The sequence below is a fragment of the Mustelus asterias genome, chromosome 4 (assembly GCF_964213995.1).
Source record: "Mustelus asterias chromosome 4, sMusAst1.hap1.1, whole genome shotgun sequence".
Lineage (NCBI taxonomy): Eukaryota > Metazoa > Chordata > Chondrichthyes > Carcharhiniformes > Triakidae > Mustelus > Mustelus asterias.
In genome coordinates, this window is record NC_135804.1 from 140,302,641 (window position 1) to 140,322,027 (window position 19,387).

At 43.0% G+C, this 19,387-nt stretch overlaps 1 protein-coding gene across 1 annotated transcript in view; it reads left to right on the forward strand.

Annotated features, from left to right (window-relative positions):
* LOC144493024 (uncharacterized) overlaps positions 1-19,387 on the forward strand; it is a 58,002-nt gene that overhangs the window by 5,911 nt on the left and 32,704 nt on the right. The window contains exons 2-4 of the mRNA XM_078211817.1: positions 8,730-8,835; positions 11,862-12,075; positions 15,507-15,649. Of these exons, the coding sequence (XP_078067943.1) occupies positions 8,730-8,835; positions 11,862-12,075; positions 15,507-15,649 (463 nt within the window). The remainder of the gene's footprint in view (positions 1-8,729; positions 8,836-11,861; positions 12,076-15,506; positions 15,650-19,387) is intronic.

Here is a 19,387-nt window from a genome sequence, read left to right on the forward strand (position 1 = left end):
CACGCAGACACTGGGAGAATGTGCAAACTTCTCACAGACAGTGACACAAGCTGGGAATCGAATCCGGGTGCCTTGCACTGTTAGCAGTGCTAACCACCATGCTGCCCCTATAAGAACATATGCAAACTTTCCAAGGGTACCCACAAACTTACCCACAAGGGTAAGTGGCAAGAAGCCAACTAGTTTATGATACACAAAGGAGTGAGACAAGGCTATTCATCTCCAAATTGCATCCAATGTGACATGAAGTCTTCCAAATCCACCACTTCCATACTGCATTGTTCACCAATCCCTGTGCCTCTGAGAAGCCCCTTCTACGTTGTTGAAACTGAAAATGCCCGTGTGTTCCAGTCTTTCATTGTAACTCATCCTTCTCCTGTTCAGGTCTAATCCTGTGATTCTCCTCTACATCACCATCACTGTGGGTCTTGCCCTTTTTTGGAAGTGGTGGGGGGGGGGGGGGGGGGGGCAGGCAGGCAGGCAGAGAGAGTGTGGTGGCGAAGAAGCTGAATGTACTTCCCAAGATGCAGCCTGAACATAGAAGGACTTCCTCTGGCCTGTACTGAGCAAATTTAAAATGAGCACGGCCTTGGCCCATTTGATACCTTCCTCCCAAAATGCAAGCTCCCCTCCAGCTTTTGACAACAATACAGCAATGTTTCAGTACAATACTGGAGTGTCAGTTTAGAATATGCGCTTAAATCTTGTTGTCCAGCTCGAAGTCCTAATCTTGTGATCTGAGGATGAACGTATAGCAATTGCATCCAGTAGGTCATTCTTCTATTTTCTTGGAGGATTGATGTTTCAGAGTCTGGTCATAATAACTTGACCTGTTTCAACTTCATTCTTGACTATGAAATGTTTGGCCTCATTCATTCTGAACAGTAGTTAAACACAGTCCTGTAAAATAGGACTGCATGATTTATGTGGGCCACGTGCATCTTGCAAGTCCACACACATTCAAGGTGACTTTAGAGTCATAGTCATAGAGTCATAGAGGTTTACAGCATGGAAACGGGCCCTTCGGCCCAACTTGTCCATGCCGCCTTTTTTTAAAAACCCCTAAGCTAATCCCAATTGCCCGCATTTGGCCCATATCCCTCTATACCCATCGTACCCATGTAACTATCTAAATGCTTTTTAAAAGATCTACTGTGACTACTTTGATATGATGGGAAATGTTCATAATGGGATGCTTAGTTTGGCTATCCATTTGATAGCCTCCTGAGACACTGAAGTGGAAAAAAAATGAGTTGCTTTCCACAACAGACCTAACAGACTAAAGATGTACAGGTTAGTTTGATTGGCCATGCTAAGTTGTCCCTTAATGTCAGGGGGATTAGCAGGGTAAATGCGCGGTGTTACAGGGATAGGGTCTGGGTGGGATTGTTGCTGCAGGCTTGATGGGCCAAATGGCCTCCTTCTGTACTGTGGGGATTCTATGATTCTAGGTCTGGAGACTCTATACAGTCACACTACTTCATTTCCATTTACGGCGCTGGTGGCTGCATCGTCCATGTCCTGTGCAGATTCACCAACTAAAGATTGTAAATGGCAGAAATAGCTCACTTGAGATACATTTTTTAAATTAAGTTGAAATGTTTCTGGGGTGAGGAAGCACTCCAGCCCTTGTGCTGCCCATCCATGGCACAAGGTTAATTGCACAATTCATTATCCAATTCAGTGTTCCTTTCCACCTGTAGACACCATTGTTAATTGAAGAAATTAATGTTCAGAGATAGTAAAACTGTTGGTTAAAATATAGCAAAATGATAAAAACACAAGCAATGAAAGAAGGCAGGAGAATCAGCATTTCACCTAGTGGCATTCAGAGAGCTGGCACAGACGCGATGAGCCAAGTGGCCTCCCTCTGCACAATACATATGAATTAGGAGCAGGAGTAGGCCACTCGGCCCCTCGAGCCTGCTTCGCCATTCGATATGATCATGGCTGATCTGATTGGGACTTCACCCCACATTCCTGCCAACCCCCAATAACCTTTCACCCCCTTGTTAATCAAGAATCGATCGAGCTCTGTCTTAAAGATATTCAAGAACTCTGCTTCAACCACCGTTAGAGGAAGAGAGTTCCAAAGGCTCTTGACCCTCCAAGAGAAACTTTCTCCTTATCTCTGTCTTAAATAAGTAGCCCCTTATTTTCAAACAGTGGCCCCTAGTTCTAAGTTCCAGGGGCGGCACAGTGGTGCAGTGGTTAGCACTGCTGCCTCACAGCACCAGGGACCCGAGTTCGATTCCTGGCTCGGGTCACTGTCTGTGTGGAGACTCCACGTTCTCCCAGTGTCTGCGTGGGTTTCCTCCGGGTGCTCCGGTTTCCTCCCACAGTCCGAAAGACGTGCTGGTTAGGTGCATTGGCCATGCTAAATTCTCCCTCAGTGTACCCGAACAGGCGCTGGAGTGTGGCGACCAGGGGATTTTCACAGTCACTTCATTGCAGTGTTAATGTAAGCCTATTTGTGACACAAAAATAAATAAAAAATATTCTCTCCACATCCATCCTGTCAAGATCCCTCAGGATATTGTATATTTCAATAAAGTTGCCTTTCACTCTTAACTCCAATGAATACAAGCCCAACCTGTCCAACTTTTCTTCACAGGACAACCTGCCCATTCCTAGTATTAGTCTAGTGAACCTTCTCTGAACTGCTTCCAATGCATTTACATCTTTCCTTGAATAAGGAGACCAATTCTGTACACAGTACTCCAGATGTGTCTCACCACTGCCCTGTACAACTGAAGCATAACCTCCTACTTTTGAATTCAACTTCCCCTTGCAATACACGGTAACTTTCTATTAGCCTTCCTAATTACTTTCTGTAACTGTACTCGCTTTTTGTGGTTTACATTGAGTCTGTGAAACCATTGGACAAAGTAGTTTAACCATTGCAAGCACACTTCCTGTATGATTGGATAGCTGTATTCATTTTATGATGTTTCTTTTGAGTTTAAACTTTTGCCGGTTTTTATTTGAAGTCTGAAGGAAGAGCTTTTTGGTTCTGAGATCAGTTCTTGTGTCCTTTGTCAGAACTTAGTATCAGAATGAGTGGGTATGTGTAACAGTTGCAGAGTCTAGTCACTCCTATACTTCCTGTTGTTCCTACTGAGGTTGACTATTTAAAATAGAATGATGGTAGCTGTCATATGTTATGTCATAATTCTATTCTCTCTTTTTAAACAAGGGCGGCACTGTGGTTAGCACTGCTGCCTCACAGCGCCAGGATCCTGGGTTCAATTCCGCCCTCGGGTCATTGTCTGTGTGGAGCTTGCTCATTCTCCGTGTCATAGAAATCATAGAAACCCTACAGTGCAGAAACAGGCCATTCGGCCCATCGAGTCTGCACCGACTGCAATCCCACCCAGGCCCTACCCCCATATCCCTACACATTTACCCGCTAATCCCTCTAACCTACACATCTCAGGACACTAAGGGGCAATTTTAGCATGGCCAATCAACCTAACCCGCACATCTTTGGACTGTGGTCTGTGTGGGTTTCCTTTGGGTGCTCCGGTTTCCTCCCACAGTCCAAAGATGTGCGGGTTAGGTTAATTGGCCATGCTAAATGGACACCAGTGTCAGGGAGATGAGCAGGGTAAACGTGCAGGGTTACAGGAATAATGCCTGGGTGGGATTGTCGTTGGTGCAGACTTGATGGGCCGAATGGCCGCCTTCTGTACTGCAGGGATTCTATGATAAAAATGGATTTCACAAATGCTACCTTACTGATCCCCAATCTGGCAGCAGCCAAGTTAGGATAGAGATGCTGAACATTCTCAAGGGAGCTGCAACATGTACAACAGTTAAATTCACACTGGGGATAAACTTGTTTTTTCCCATGTGCCTTATTTCTGTGTCTTCACCACAGTTGTACTTGACTTGAGAAGCTGTTTCCATAATCAACTTTCCTGACTTTATATGCAGTAATTTGGACTTTGTACATGGTATAAGCTCCATTGTCGATGAGTTGGAGGGAGAGGAACCATATTAAAGATAGTCAGTAGTATGGTATTCATTGCAACATTTTTATCAGATTAAGGCAGTTGTGAAAGCTGTGTACAGAAAGAGGGTGGGCCATTTTCACAAGATCTTCAGGAATGTGGGCAAAGATTGAGGCTTGTGGTGAAGCAGCGAAGCTTGCTGCTGATTTCTAAGGAAGTCACCCACAAAGATCTAATTCTCTGTGACGTGGGTGTTATCTTTTCTGGTATTACTTTATATTTGGTGCTAAGTCAAGGGGATCTCCAGATGTCCAGCAACAATGATGCCATCAAGCAGACACTGAAATATTCCCATAGACAGTGAATCAGGAAGCACAATGCACTATCTTTTCTTTTTTAAGTATAAATTTTACAGATTGCAAAATAAATAATTGGGATATATACATGAGATGTTGCGGCACTGAGTTACATGCCTGCCTCTGAACAAAAGTTCCGGGTTCTAATCCCACCCTAGGACTTGATGTCCAAGGATAGTGCGGCCAGCCAAGTTGTGTAGCAATCTGCAAATCCTTCCAACATACACCAATGACAGGCGGTAAGAGTGGGAGAGATTCATAGTCAGCTATGCGCTGGAAGGATATTGGAGCTTTGACCATCACTATCCATAACTCTCGACTACAACATGCTTGTAAAAATAAATGTTGCTGCAGCAACTAGAACTTCTTGGGGAGCCAGTTCTGGAAGGCTGGTGTAGATTAGATTGGTGCCAACACCACAGGTTTCGATCGCCATTTTGGCTAGGTGGACTTTGGACCTGCCTCCTTGACCTACCGCTGGTGGAGAACATGGTCGGTCAGGCCCGCCTTTGGGCAGAGACCTGAAGAAGAAGACGACTCATGGGATTAAGGTAGAAGCTGAAATGTGAACAAGCTTCAATTTTAGTTCAAACATGCAGAATATTTTAATATCAAAATGGAGTAATTTGACATTAAAGACTTTTTTCAGGCCAAATTTTCTTTTCTTGCGTATTTCTGAACTTTGCATGCAGTAAGAACCCATGTATAACTTTCCACGCAAGGCTAATTGCGTGAAAAAGCAAGTTCTCACCAGTTCAATAACTGTACTTGGAGAGAACTTTAACAAGGCAACAGGGCTATGGGCCAGGGGCAGGATGGTGGGTTGGAACAGGCACCTGGGTGCCCTCAGGGTAGCATGGATAAGATGGGCCAAATGGCCTCCTTCTGTGTTATAACCTTTCAGTACTGACTGTGGGTTTCCGCAGAATTTGGCGCACCTCCAGACTGACCAAAGTTGCTATCCGTTTCTAAGGAGAACTGACGGTAAATACTAACAGTCTCACTGCTGTTATCACCTCAATCTAGGTTGTTAACCTTTTATATTGACTTTGCCTTTGGCCCATCCTTAATGTAAAAGGCTGCTACTATTGTACTATATTCACTTGGCGTTCTTTTACATTGATATTTAAACTGGAGATCTTGCTATCAGGAATGCCTATCTCTTTTTGCTGAAGTGAAAATGAAAGTTGAGATCGACTATAACATTCATCTCCTTACTCTGCCTTATCTTTGAGGGGGATGATTTGAGGATAGTATGTGAAGTAACACAAGTGCAATAGAAGTATCCTGGACTGATAAAGATAATGCCCCTTTTATACTATTCAGCTCCTTCCATTGCATCAGATTAGTAATGAGTTTCACCTTCTGTTGTATCTAAGCTGCACCATTTATAATGTGGGACGATTCAGCAACAACGTAAAACAGCACATTCATGTTTACAAGTAGTTATTTAGTGGAAAGGACCCTGAGTATTGTTGAAAAAAATATTTTTTTTGGTGAAGTTTTTTCATCTTGCATTCATCAGATACTCGCAAGAATACAATGCAAGGGAAATCAACGAGATGAGAAGAAAGTGCTGATTGGCAAGTGGACTCAGGTAGAGGCATTGCCATGGAGAATGCACCAGGGAACAGTTAACTGCCAAGTTTCTGTTTAATTTCCCTGGTACATTCTCCAAGGCAATGCCCCTCCATTACCAGTAGCCACTTGCCAACCAATCAGCACCCTCTTCTCATGTCGTATAAATTATTGTTGCCTTAGAGATTTGGTATTCTTGTGATTCTGGCCCTGATGAGTATAAGACAAAAAGCTTCAATAGCCTGTCACATTTTTTTAAGCAGTTCGCCGGTTATGTACTACCATGGCACGCCACAGTGGTTAGCACTGCTGCCTCACAGCACCAGTGACCCAGGTTCAATTCCAGCCGTGGGTCACTGTGTGGAGTTTGCACATTCTCTCCGTGTCTGCATGACTTTCCCCTGGGTGCTCCGGTTTCCTTCCACAGCCCAAAGATGTGCAAATTAGCTGGACTGGCCATGCTAAATTGCCCCTTCATGTCAGGGATATTATCAGGGTAAATATGTGGGGTCATGCGGATAGGGCCTGGGTGGGATTGTTGGTGCAGGCTCAATGAGCCAAATGGCCTCCTTCTGCACTGTAGAAATTCTATAATTCTATCGTTCTATTCAAGTGACTATCATTTTGTGCTCTTTCATCATCCTTGTAAATCTATTGGATCTAATGGCCATCTGTGGATATTAGAAGTTCCACTTGACCACATTTTATTTCACTAGAAACTTGGCACACTCTGACCTGTTTGCAGATGTTGCTTACATCTTCTGATATATTTATCTTTTAGAATTGGATTAATTAGTAAGTTTGCGGACGACACAAAGGTTGATAGATTTGCGGATAGTGATGAGGACCATCAGAGGATGCAGCAGGATATAGATCAGTTGGAGACTTGGGCGGAGAGATGGCAGATGGAGTTTAATCCGGACAAATGTGAGGTAATGCATCTTGGAAGGTCTAATACAGATAGGAAAAACGCAGTACATGGCAGAACCCTTAGGAGTATTGATAGGCAAAGAGATCTGGGTGTACAGGTACACAGGTCACTGAAAGTGGCAACACAGGTGGAGAAGGTAGTCAAGAAGGCATACGGCATGCTTGTCTTCATCGGCCAGGGTATTGAGTTTAAAAATTGGCAAGTCGTGTTGTAGCTTTATAGAACCTTAGTTAGGCCGCACTTGGAATATAGTGTTCAATTCTGGTCACCACACTACCAAAAGGATGTGGAGGCTTTGGAGAGGGTACAGAAAAGATTTACCAGGATGTTGCCTGGTATGGAGGGCATTAGCTATGAGGAGAGGTTGGAGAAACTTGGTTTATTCTCACTGGAGCGACAGAGGTTGAGGGGAGACCTGATAGAAGTCTACAAGATTATGAGAGGCATGGATAGTCAGAAACTTTTTCCCAGGGTGGAAGAGTCAATTACTAGGGGGCAGAGGTTTAAGGTGCGAGGGGCAAGTTTTAAAGGAGATGTACGAGGCAGATTTTTTACACAGAGAGTAGTGGGTGCCTGGAACCCGTTGCCGGGGGAGGTAGTGGAAGCGGATACGATAGTGACTTTTAAGGGGCGTCTTGACAAGTACGTGAATAGGCAGGGAATAGAGGGATATGGTCCCCGGAAGGGTAGGGGTTTTTAGTTCAGTTGGGCAGCATGGTCAGTGCAGGCTTGGAGGGCCGAACGGCTTGTTCCTGTGCTGTAACTTTCTTTGTTCTTTGTTTTTTCCCTCTTTTTACATAGTTAGAATTTCTTTCTTCTCTCTCCAGATTGGAGTTCGTTCTGAACTGTCAGGACTGTACTGCATTACTACAGGAATTTCTCCCAATTGTCCCTAGTTTCCAGTGCATGAACATGTTGTCATCTACTTGTCATCCATTCTGGTCCAGACCTGGATAAATACCCCAGCTATAATATCCAGGGTCAGCATCAAACAAAAATAAACTCAAACACCAGGCAAATTGCAGTTCTGGTAAAAGATCATTAACCTGTATCGTTAACTCTGATTCTCTGCGTTGCCAGCCAGATCTGCAGATTACCTCCACCATTTTCTGTTTCTGTTTTCAGATTGCTCGGATTTGCAGTATTTTGCTTTTGTCTCACTGCTTAAAGTAATAAAGGATTAATATAACAGGTTGGACTTTGGTGTTGAGAGTCTCCTTACTGTGCGCCAGTCCAATGCTGGCATCTCCACATCTTGTGCGACATGACTTATCTCATCGCCCCAGAGGCGTCTCTCAGAGACTGAATTTGGCCATTGCTTTTGGAATTTCCTAATAACTAAGATGCAGGCAAAATATTCAACTTCAGCTACAGGGAAACTTCCTGTAGTAATTTTTAATGTTAAATAATGAAGTTTATAGTTAAAATTGTTAAGTTTTTCAGTTGTTGCAGAATGATTTGTTGTATTAGTTAAAATGGAGTAAGATGGCAGTGATTTTATAATACGTGTTGATTGATGAATGGCAGCTTTGGGAAAACCAAGCAATTTGCTCTGCCATTTAATAAGAACATGAGTGATCTGAGTGTGGCTTCAACTGAACATTCTCGCCAGTCACCGATACCATTTGACTCCCTTGAATCTATCTCATGCTTTTAAATTATTCAATGGCCTTGCCTCCACTGCTGTCTGGAAGAGAGTTCCAAACACACGCAACCCTCGAGGAAAGAAATTCTCCTCATCCCCACCTTAAATGGATGACCCCCTATTTTTAGACTCTGTCTCCTAGTTCTAGTCTCTCCTACAAGGGGAAACATCCTTTCAGCATCCACCCTGTCAAATCCCCTCAGGGTCTTCTGTTTCAAGTAACATGCAGTATCAGGATTGTAATCTCGTAACAAATTTCTACACAGGAAGTAAACCAACCTAACAATAATCTGGATACGGCTGATGGAAAAGTGCGGAATTTAATAGTGCTTCGTCCTTCTTCGTCACCCCTTTATCAGTCCCTAAGGAAAGGTAAATATTCAAATGACTAAATTCAGTAGTTGTATTTGTTGCAAGCTGGATGGTTTGTAATCTAATGTAAACATGGACCTATATTCACCATCATGGAGTCAAAATCCTGGAACTCCCTCCCTAACGGGGGTGGCACAGTGGTTAGCACAAATGCCTCACAGTGCCAGGGACCCGGGTTCGATTCCCGGCTTGGGTCACTTTCTGTGCAGAGTCTGCACATTCTCCCCATGTGAGTTTCCTCCCACAGTCTGAAAGACGTGCTGGTTTAGGTGCCTTGGCCATGCTAAATTCTCCCTCAGTGTACCCGAACAGGCACCAGAGTGTGGCAACTAGGGGATTTTCACAGTAACTTCATTGCAGTATTAATGTAAGCCTATTTGTGACACTAATAACTAAACAGCACCTATATCACAGGCTGCAGCAGGACAAGAAGGTAGCTCACTATCACCTTCTCAAAGGCAATTAGGGATAAGCAACAAATGTTGACGTAAACAGTAATGCGCATTTCCTCGGAACAAATAAGAAAAAAATCCTGCCTACCTACTATTTATCTAATGTGGATTGTGAGGACCACCAGCCTTTGATGTTTTTGTGATTTTTTTTTAATGTTCAACTTGTGTATCATAGAATCATAGAAACCCTACAGGACAAAAAGAGGCTATTCGGCCCATCAAGTCTGCACTGACCACAACCCCACCCAGGCCCTACCCCTATATCCCTACATATTTTACCCGCTAATCCCTCTAATCTATGCATCCCAGGACACTAAGGGGCAATTTTAGCATGGCCAATCAACCTAACCCGCACATCTTTGGACTGTGGGAGGAAACCGGAGCACCCGGAGGAAACCCACGCAGACACGAGGAGAATGTGCAAACTCCACACAGACAGTGACCCAAGCCGGGAATCGAACCCAGGTCCCTGGAGCTGTGAAGCAGCAGTGCTAACCACTGTGCTACCGTGCCGCCCCACTGTGCTACTGTGCCGCCACTGTTTCAGTGAAACAATGGAAAATAAGTTGATGTTATGGGCTGAGGTTTCCCATTTCTGATCTCAGTAATTTTCTGCTGATTAATATGAATGGTGATTACATCCAGGAGTCTAGATGTGAAACACTGGAATGGATCACGAGCGTATCACTGCCAGGACCTGAAATAAAAATGTTAAAATCTGGGAGGGAACCACTGGAAGATTATTTTACCTTGGTTCCCAATGAATAGGTTTCTGAATCTTGCAAATCTGAATTGGAGTTGCCGTCTGCTGGATACCCGTCTGTTGGGAGCTGGCTGTCTTGGTAGTCAACCTGTGGGCCAGTATAAAAGAAAATTTGAATGCCATCTTCTCACTTCAGCCAGCAAAAATAATGATTATTCTGGTGCCGGAATTGTACAGAAATTACATCTTCAAACTTTCATGAAAACTGTACAGAAATTTGCACCATTTCACTATTTCAAAGTGAAATAGTCTTTTTTTTCAGTTGATTAGTTCTTTTTTAATCAGCCAGCAAGATTTAACCAGGATTGACAAGAGACACAGAACGTGTCTTCACAGGCCTAACCAATTCCATATCTTGCTAATTTACCTGCTGCCCAGGTTTACTCTGCATTCTCTTCACTGTCTTTGTCCACACACAAGACTCTGCAAGTTTGATATGTATGCATGTATAGGCAATTCTCACTGAAACCTTGTGCACTGGCAGTGGAAATAGATTTCCAGGTGGAGAATGAGAAATATTCTATTTCCTCGTGTATTAAATATCATTAAACAACACTGCCATTTAAAAAAAATGAACAAACATTCTTCTATAAAATTAAATCCCAGCTACCTAAAAGGATAAGTTAGCTGTTCTAATTAAGAGTATGCAAATCATAAAGTGTTTACATTACAGGAGACTATTTGATCCCTGTGCCAGTATTTTACGATCTCGCCTGCCCAAGGCTCGTAAGATCCTGCCCGAGGCCAATGGAGAATTCCGCTCTGCGAGCCTCGCCCACCCTGATTCTGAGGTGGGCAAGGCAGTAAAATTCTGGCCTTGATGTCCATGCTGATTCTCTACGAGAGCAATCCACTGGTCACACTTCCCTTCTCCCTGTAGGTGTAATCTAGAATTAAAAGTCTAATGATGCCCATGCGACCATTGACGATTTGTCGTAAAGACCCATCTGGTTCACTAATATCCTTTAGGAATGGAAATCTGCCATCCTTACCTGGTCTGGCTGACATGTGACTCCAGAGCCACAGCAATGTGGTTGACTCTTGACTCTTAAATGCCTTCTGAAGTAGCCTGGCAAGCCACTCGCTTCAAGGGCAATTAGGGATGGAAAACAAATGCTGGCCCAGCCAGCAATGTCCACATCCTGTGAATGAATTTTTAAAAAACTAACTGTAGTTCCTCATCCCTGGAACAATTCTCATTTCTCCTGCATCATCTCTATAGCCTTCATATCTTTTTGAAGTATGGTGCCCAGTTTTGGACACATTAATCCAGTTGAGGCTGAAATAGTGTTTCATAAAGATTCAACTCTGCCTCAATAATAAAACCCAGGACCTTTTTAACCAATTTCTCAACCGCCCCTTTAACAATTGTACCCTTTATTTTATATTGCCTGTCCTCATTCTTCCTACCAAAATGTATCACTTCACACTTGTTTGTATTAAATTCATCTGCCACATGTCTGCCCATCCCAGTGGCCTGTCTATGCCCTCTTGATGTCTACACTATATTTGTCTCAATTCAAAATAGCACCAACTTTTGTGTCATCCGGAAGTTTTGAAATTTGTGTCCTGCACACTCGGGTCTTGGGATCAGAAAAAGCAGTCATCCTAGTGGAAACCCCTGGGGAACCCCACCGTATACCTTCCTCCAATCTCAAAAGCTACCTTTCATCCTGGCATCCTGTCACTTAGCCAACTTTGAATCCGTGTTGCCACTGTCGCAGGGTCAACTTTTTGTGTGGTTTCATTCAACCATTTCCTAACTGTTGATTTTTGAATAGATTGTCTTATTGTATTTTTATATCTTTTAGTGTTTGAATGTGGTTACTCCCAGTATGGCTTGTTGTGGTACAATCCACCTGAACCTCGTGAAGATCAGCCACTCCACCAGGTTCTGCTTGATGAGTTTAACTTGGCAGTGGATCATGCAGTCGGGAAATTAAGACAACTGGACATTACCAGGATAGAACTTGGGTTGATTCAAATCCTTACTGTCCATGTGCAAGCTGTCAAGAAGGAAAAGAGGTATGATTTTTTTTTTTAATCCAATGGTTAAGAATGGAACTTTAACTAAAATAGAGCTATCATCTAGAACTATCAACATCACCTAGAATTTCACCTCTTTAACCACTTGTTTGAATTCCTGAACTCTGTGTTCTTCATCCACAAGGAGGTAAAATATCTCTTTTGGAAATGTATTTCTCACTCTGATGATTGGCTGGGCTCTCACAGGAGATGGACTTTCATGGTCCTCCCACAGCAATGTTTCTAAATGGGTGAGGCAGCATTTTGGCCTTCCTCACAAATTTATCTTCTAATCAAACAGATGTTAACAGAGATAATATTTCTCAGGAAGGGGGAGGGATACCAAATTTATACAATTTTCTAGGCCTCTGAAGAAGGTTCCATGGACCCAAGATCAAGGCTCATAGAGTATACTAATGTGAAATTTGCAACCATCGTCTGGATCTGGTGCCAAGGAAGCCAGTCGGCCAACACTAACTCTCCAATAGAGTATCTTACCCAAGGCTGGAATTGAACCTGGGTCTCTGGCGCTGTGAGGCAGCAGCACTAACCACTGTGCCATGGGCTTGCTTCCAATCAATCATCACCATCAATAAAGTAAACCTGCCGAAGCTAATGAAGACACTAAGGCTCCCCCTTTGGTGCTGATTTTCCAGGCTGCAGCCAGCATAATTAAGGATCCCCCACACCCCGGACATTCTCTCTTCCACCTTCTTCCGTCGGGGAAAAAGATACAAAAGTCTGAGGTCACGTACCAACCAACTCAAGAACAGCTTCTTCCCTGCTGCTGTCAGACTTTTGAATGGACTTACCTTGCATTAAATTCTTCTTTCTCTACATCCTAGCTATGAGTGTAACACTACATTCTGCACTCTCTCCTTCTGTATGTATGTATGGTATGCTTTGTATAGCGTGCAAGAAACAATACTTTTCACTGTATACTAATACATGTGACAATAATAAATCAAATCAAATTCCAATCAAAAAAGTGTCAATGCTCGGGTAACTTGTCCCTTGAGCTCACCTGACTGCTCGATTCCACTTACTTGTTCAATGTGTGCCTGTTCAGCTCAGTGGAAGCACTCTAATTGTGAATGCAAGTCACACTCCAGGACTGAAGCTCGTAATGTGTACTGACACTGGTGTAGTACTGAAAAAGCAAAGGACTATCTGAGGTGCCAGCATTTGAATGAGATATTAAACTGAGGCTCCGTCTGCCTGTTTGAGTGGTGTAGATGGACACTAGAATCTTTGGCACTATTGAAGAAGTGTAGAGGATTCATCTATTGTTTCTGGATTCTCAGCTCTTTGTATAACCATTCAGTCTCACTCAAATGCTCTCTTACTAGTCTTAGAATATTTTTCATTTCAGGTTACGGCCTGGAATGCACTGCCCTGAGAGTGGTGGAAGATGGTTCAATAGTAATTGTCCAAAGGGTAATGGAATTATATTAAAAAGGAAAGTTTGCAGGGTGATTGTTCTGCTAATCTTCTCGGCTGTGCAGTCCAAATCACAACCTTTTGTGTGAAACAAAGAACTCTCCTCGTGCAATGTAATTTCTCCAGGCTCCAGTGTGTGGCGAAGGGCAGAATCTACCTTTTATACTGAATCTGCTCACTTTGAATCCAGGCATGAATCACAGCTAAACATAATCTGTTTTGCAACATATCGATACACAGTTTAATTCTCACTCAGTATTCGTTCTCACTGTGGTTGTATAATTCACAGCCCCAATTCCTATACATACTGTGCTGAATCCTATTACTGTACCATCAAAATAAGAAATATGCCATTTTTGTTATTCATTTGTGGGACACAGGCGTCGCTGGCTAGGCAGCATTTATTGTCCATCCCTGGTTACCCTTGGAGGGCAGTTGAGAGTCAACCACATTGCTGTGGCTCTGGAGTCACATGTAGGCCAGACCAGGTAAGGACAGCAGATTTCCTTCCCTAAAGGACATTAGTGAACCAGATGGGTTTTTCCGACAATCGACAATGGTTTCATGGTCATCAGTAGATTCTTAATTCCAGATTTTTTTTATTGAATTCAAATTCCACCATCTGCCGTGGTGGGATTTGAACCCGGGTCCCCAGAACATTAACTGACTTTCTGGATTAATAGTCAAGTGATAATATCAGTAGGCCATCACCTAGTGGCATTATCACTTGACTATGAATTCTTGTGAAATTGTGTAATTCTTCACAATTATTAATTCAGGCTGATCAGAAATCCCATTTTGTTAAATGGATGATTATGGTTTGTGGCCCATAAATTGATTAATTTCTACCTTTTGCATGAACCTGGCATTGAGTAAATCATTTTGTCCTTCACTGCCTCAATGCTCTTGGAAGATGACAACTAGCATGGGAGTGCAGCTCTATATGTAGTTGTACTGTGTAGAACTTGTGTAGTATCTGCTTGTCCCAGTGGTTACAATTGATAGATCAGCCACTCAGGCTACGTGCCTGTAAGAGACCATACAACGCACTCTCACCCACACCCAAAAGGGAGAGCGAGAGAAATTGTAGTAATGCCACTGGACTAGTAAGTCAGAAGCTGACGCTAATGCTCTGAAGATATAGGCTTGAATCTCATAGAACACTTACAGTACAGAAGGAGGCCATTTGGCCCCACCCAGTCCCTATTCCCATAACCCCACACATTGACCTAGGGCCAATTTAGCATGGCCAATCAACCTAACCTGCACATCTTTGGACTGTGGGAGGAAACCGGAGCACCCGGAGGAAACGCACGCAGACACGGGGAGAACGTGCACACTCCACACAGACAGTGACCCCAAGGCCAGGATTGAACCTGGATCCCTGGCACTGTGAGGCAGCAGTGCTAACCACTGTGCCACCGTGCTGCCCATCTCACCATAGTGGCAGGCAACTGATGGAATTTAATTTGAATTAATAAATCTGGAATATAGCCTTCGTAATGGTGACCATGACAACCATCATCGATTGTCGTAAAAACCCATCTTTTAGGGAAGAAATCTGCTGTCCTTACCTGGCCAATATGTGACGATATATAAACTGCCCCCTGAAATGGCCTTACTAGCCACTGAATTCAAGGATAATTAGGAAGAAGCAACAAATGCTGTTAGCAAGGCCAAAACCCATTAAAGAATAATAAAAATTGTTTGCTGGATAGTGAACAGAAACCTTGGCTGATTTTCAGAGCGGCTAAATTAACACGGGTCAGAGACGGAAGTGGGAATTTGTTGGGTCTGTTCAGAGCAATACCACAGGATTTAATGTATCTAACCTCTGAAACCTCAATGGAGTGTGTCATTCTAAAACATGACATCGACTGAATACTAGATTTGCCACAAGTTATTTAATGATTTGAAGACCAATCTTGAAGTGTGACAAAAAAAACCCCCATTATATTAGAAAGAAAACTGATCAAAATGTATTGTTGCAGAGAGAAGGTCTTCCAAACCCGTCATGAAGAGGTGTATTTTCTGAGAAAGATTTCGGAAGCCCTGATATACAATCTACTTCCGGATTCGTTATGGAATTTGAACTGTTACCGGCACGTGCTGAAGGAAGTTGTTGCGTTGAAAGGCAGGTACCAGAACTGGCTGAGCTAAAGCCCGAAAGAAACTTCAAGATGAGGTTCTCATTTAATATGTTCTGTAAAAGTGTGCATTGCTGTCCTATCTTCAGTCCTCTGTAAGCTTCAGCTCATCCAAAACTCTGATATCCTAATCGTAACTCCCCTTTACCCATTACCTCAATGTTTAATGACCCACATGGAATCTTTGGATCTCTTACTGGGCTAAAGGTGCTAACAAATGCATGTTGTTGTCCTCCAACTAAAAATCATTAAGTCAAAGTTCAATATAGTTCTCAATCACATTCCAAGTTTAGTGATAATTTTATTTTAGAATCATAGAATCCCTATAGTGCCGCAGGAGACCGTTCGGCCCATCGAGTCTGCACCGACCATAATCCCACCCAGGCCCTATTCCTGCATATTTGCCTGCTCTGACACTAGGGTCAATTTAGCATGGACAATCAACCTAACCCACACATCTTTGGAGTGTGGGAGGAAACCGGAGCACCCGGCTGAAACCCTTGAAGATACGGGGAGAATGTACAAACTCCACACAGACAGTGACCCGAGGCCGGAATTGAACCCGGGTCCCTGATGCTGTGAGGCAGCAGTGCTAACCACTACACCATCTAGCTGTCTCTAGAACACTCAGTAATTGTCCTACAGGTTTAAACACTCTATTACATAAGAACATAAGAAATAGGAGCAGGAGTAGGCCATCTAGCCCCTCAAGCCTGCTCCGCCATTCAATAAGATCATGGCTGATCTGATAGTGGGTTCAGTTCCACTTACCCGCCCGCTCCCCATAACCCTTAGTTCCCTTAATGGTTAAAAATCAATCTATCTGTGACTTAAACACATTTAACGAGGTAGCCTCTACTGCTTCATTGGGCAGAGAATTCCAAAGATTCACTACCCTCTGGGAGAAGAAGTTCCTCCTCAACTCTGTTCTAAATTTACTCCCCTGTATTTTGAGGCTATGCCCCCTAGTTCTTGTTTCCATTGTAAGTGGAAATAACCTCGCTGCTTCTACCCTGTCTAGCCCCTTCATTATCTTATATGTCTCTATAAGATCTCCCCTCAACCTTCTAAACTTCAATGAGTACAGGCCCAGTCTACTCAATCTCTCCTCATAAGCTAACCCCCTCATCTCCGGAATCAAGCTGGTGAAGCTTCTCTGTATCCCCTCCAAAGCTAATATATCCTTTCTTAAATAAGGGGACCAAAATCGTACACCGTATTCTAGGTGCGGCCTCACCAGTACCCTGTACAGTTGCAGCATGACCTCCCTGCTTTTATACTCCATCCCTCTCGCGATAAAGGTCAACATTCCATTTGCTGCCTTGATCACCTGCTGCACCTGCAAACTGAGTTTTTGTGATTCATGCACAAGGACCCCCAAGTCCCTCTGCACAGTAGCATGTTGTAATTTTTCACCGTTTAAATAATAGTTCATTTTACTATTATTCCTTCCAAAGTGGATAACCTCACACTTACCAACATTATACTCCATCTGCCAGATCCTTGCCCACTCACCTTAGCCTATCCAAATCTCTCTGCAGACTCTGTGTCCTCCACGCAATTTGCTTTCCCACTCACCTTTGTGTCATCCGCAAACTTTGTTACCCTACACTCGGTCCTCTCCTCCAGATCGTCTATGTATATGGTAAATAGTTGAGGCCCCAGCACCGATCCCTGCGGCATGCCACTAGTCACTGATTGCCAACCGGAAAAGCACCCATTTATTCCGACTCTCTGCTTTCTTTTAGATAGCCAATCCTCAATCCACGCTAACACTTTACCCCCAACTCCGTGTACCTTAATCTTCTGCAGCAACCTTTTGTGAGGCACCTTATCGAATGCCTTCTGGAAATCTAAATACACCACATCCACCGGTTCCCCTCTGTCAACCGCACTCGTTATATCCTCAAAAAATTCCAGTATATTAGTCAAACATGACTTTCCCTTCATGAATCCATGCTGCGTCTGCTTGATTGATTGTATTGTCTATATTGTATATATTTTCTTTATAGCTGCTTTTATATCATGTTTAGTTAACTTTTGGCATTCTGCTATTGCCCTACCTAAGAGTAACCTTATTGGATTGACTGCTTGCAGGACAGTTATTTCAGGTTAAATCTTTTCCGTTATGTTAGGGTATCAGACCAAGGTCTATTATGAAGCCAGACTAACAATTTTTTTATTTTGGCATTAGTGTGAGGATTGGATGCTTCAATTCAGGCACAATTCTACTGACAAACTAGGAAGCTTTTATCAAAACAAGCTTTATTTAACAACACAGTTTTAACTATAACAAATGAATTAGCTTAACATTTAACAATTGAACAATACTTAAACATGACAGAATATAATTCTTAACTGCTAACCTATCCCTATGAGTTCCATTTTGAGCAATATTCCTCTTACACACTTAAAGCCCTCTTCAAAATGGGGGGGCGATGGCCTAGTGGTATTATTGCTAGTCCGTTTATCCAGAAACTCAGCTAATGTTCTGGGGCCCTGGGTTCTAATCCCACCACGGCAGATGCGGAATTCGAAAATAAATATCTAGAATTAAGAATCTACTGATGACCATGAAACCATTGTTGACTGTCGCAAAAACCCATCTGGTTCACTAATGTTCTTTAGGGAAGGAAATCTGCTGTAATTACCTGGGTCTGGCCTACATGTGATTCCAGAGCCACAGCAATCTGGTTGACTCTCAACTGCCCTCGGGCAACCTAGGGATGGGCAATCAATTCTGGCTAGCCAGCGACACCCATGTCTCATGAATAAAAAGAATCAGTTAGCAAAACACAGGCTTGTACTTGGGTTGCCAGCCCTGGAGCTCCAAGAGAACCTCCAGAGAGAGAGAGAAAGACATGTCTTGCTTCTTTCAGAACCAGGCAGGAACTGTTTGTATTTTTAAAAATGAAACTATAAAACTGTCTTTCCTACAAGGTTAGCTCCTCCCATTAATCACATGACTCTGTCTCTGTCAATAAACCTCATCAAAACTCTATTCTGAAACCCCAAGGAAAAATCAAGTAAACACAAATGCATTAACTCTGTTTAGACAAACTAAAATGCAGTCTCAGCATGAAGCTGCGTGTTTTATTCAGACAAATCAACCCCTTGCAACAAAATACTGCTTCTTGCAAGAAACATGATTTGAGTATATTTCTTAAAGGCACAGTTTCATCACAGTAATCACCTGCGGTAATCTGTAAGTTTACTGCGGGATTGGGTACTGCCAGTGTAAGAAATTTACATGTCAGTGTTACATGGACGTTCACACCCCATTAACTTCAATGTCCTGCCAAAACTGGAGTCTCTTGTATGCTACAGAATGGGACAGACCAAAGATTAATAACCACATTAGCTCTGTACTCCAGCACAAGGCAGCCCTTTAGGGCAGCAGAGTGAAGTAACTACGGGCGGTAAACTTGTATACGACACAATACTAACATTGTTACGATGCACTCTGATTTAAGAAACATTGGTAATGTTGTGCATATTTAACCTGAGATTTTGTCAGAATCTATTTCTCATGGATTGGGTTGTAGAGGGAAGTTGTAATTTCAGATTTCCCTGGCAGCTTCTTGGTATAGGACAACTGTGACTTAAGTTAATTTTAGATTATTGCTAATTTTAACATCCAACCAACTGAATTCCCTACCTCGTGCTGTGCTGTTTAGACGTTGAACTGAGAGACATGGGGTTGGCAGTGGTGGATTTTTAAAGTT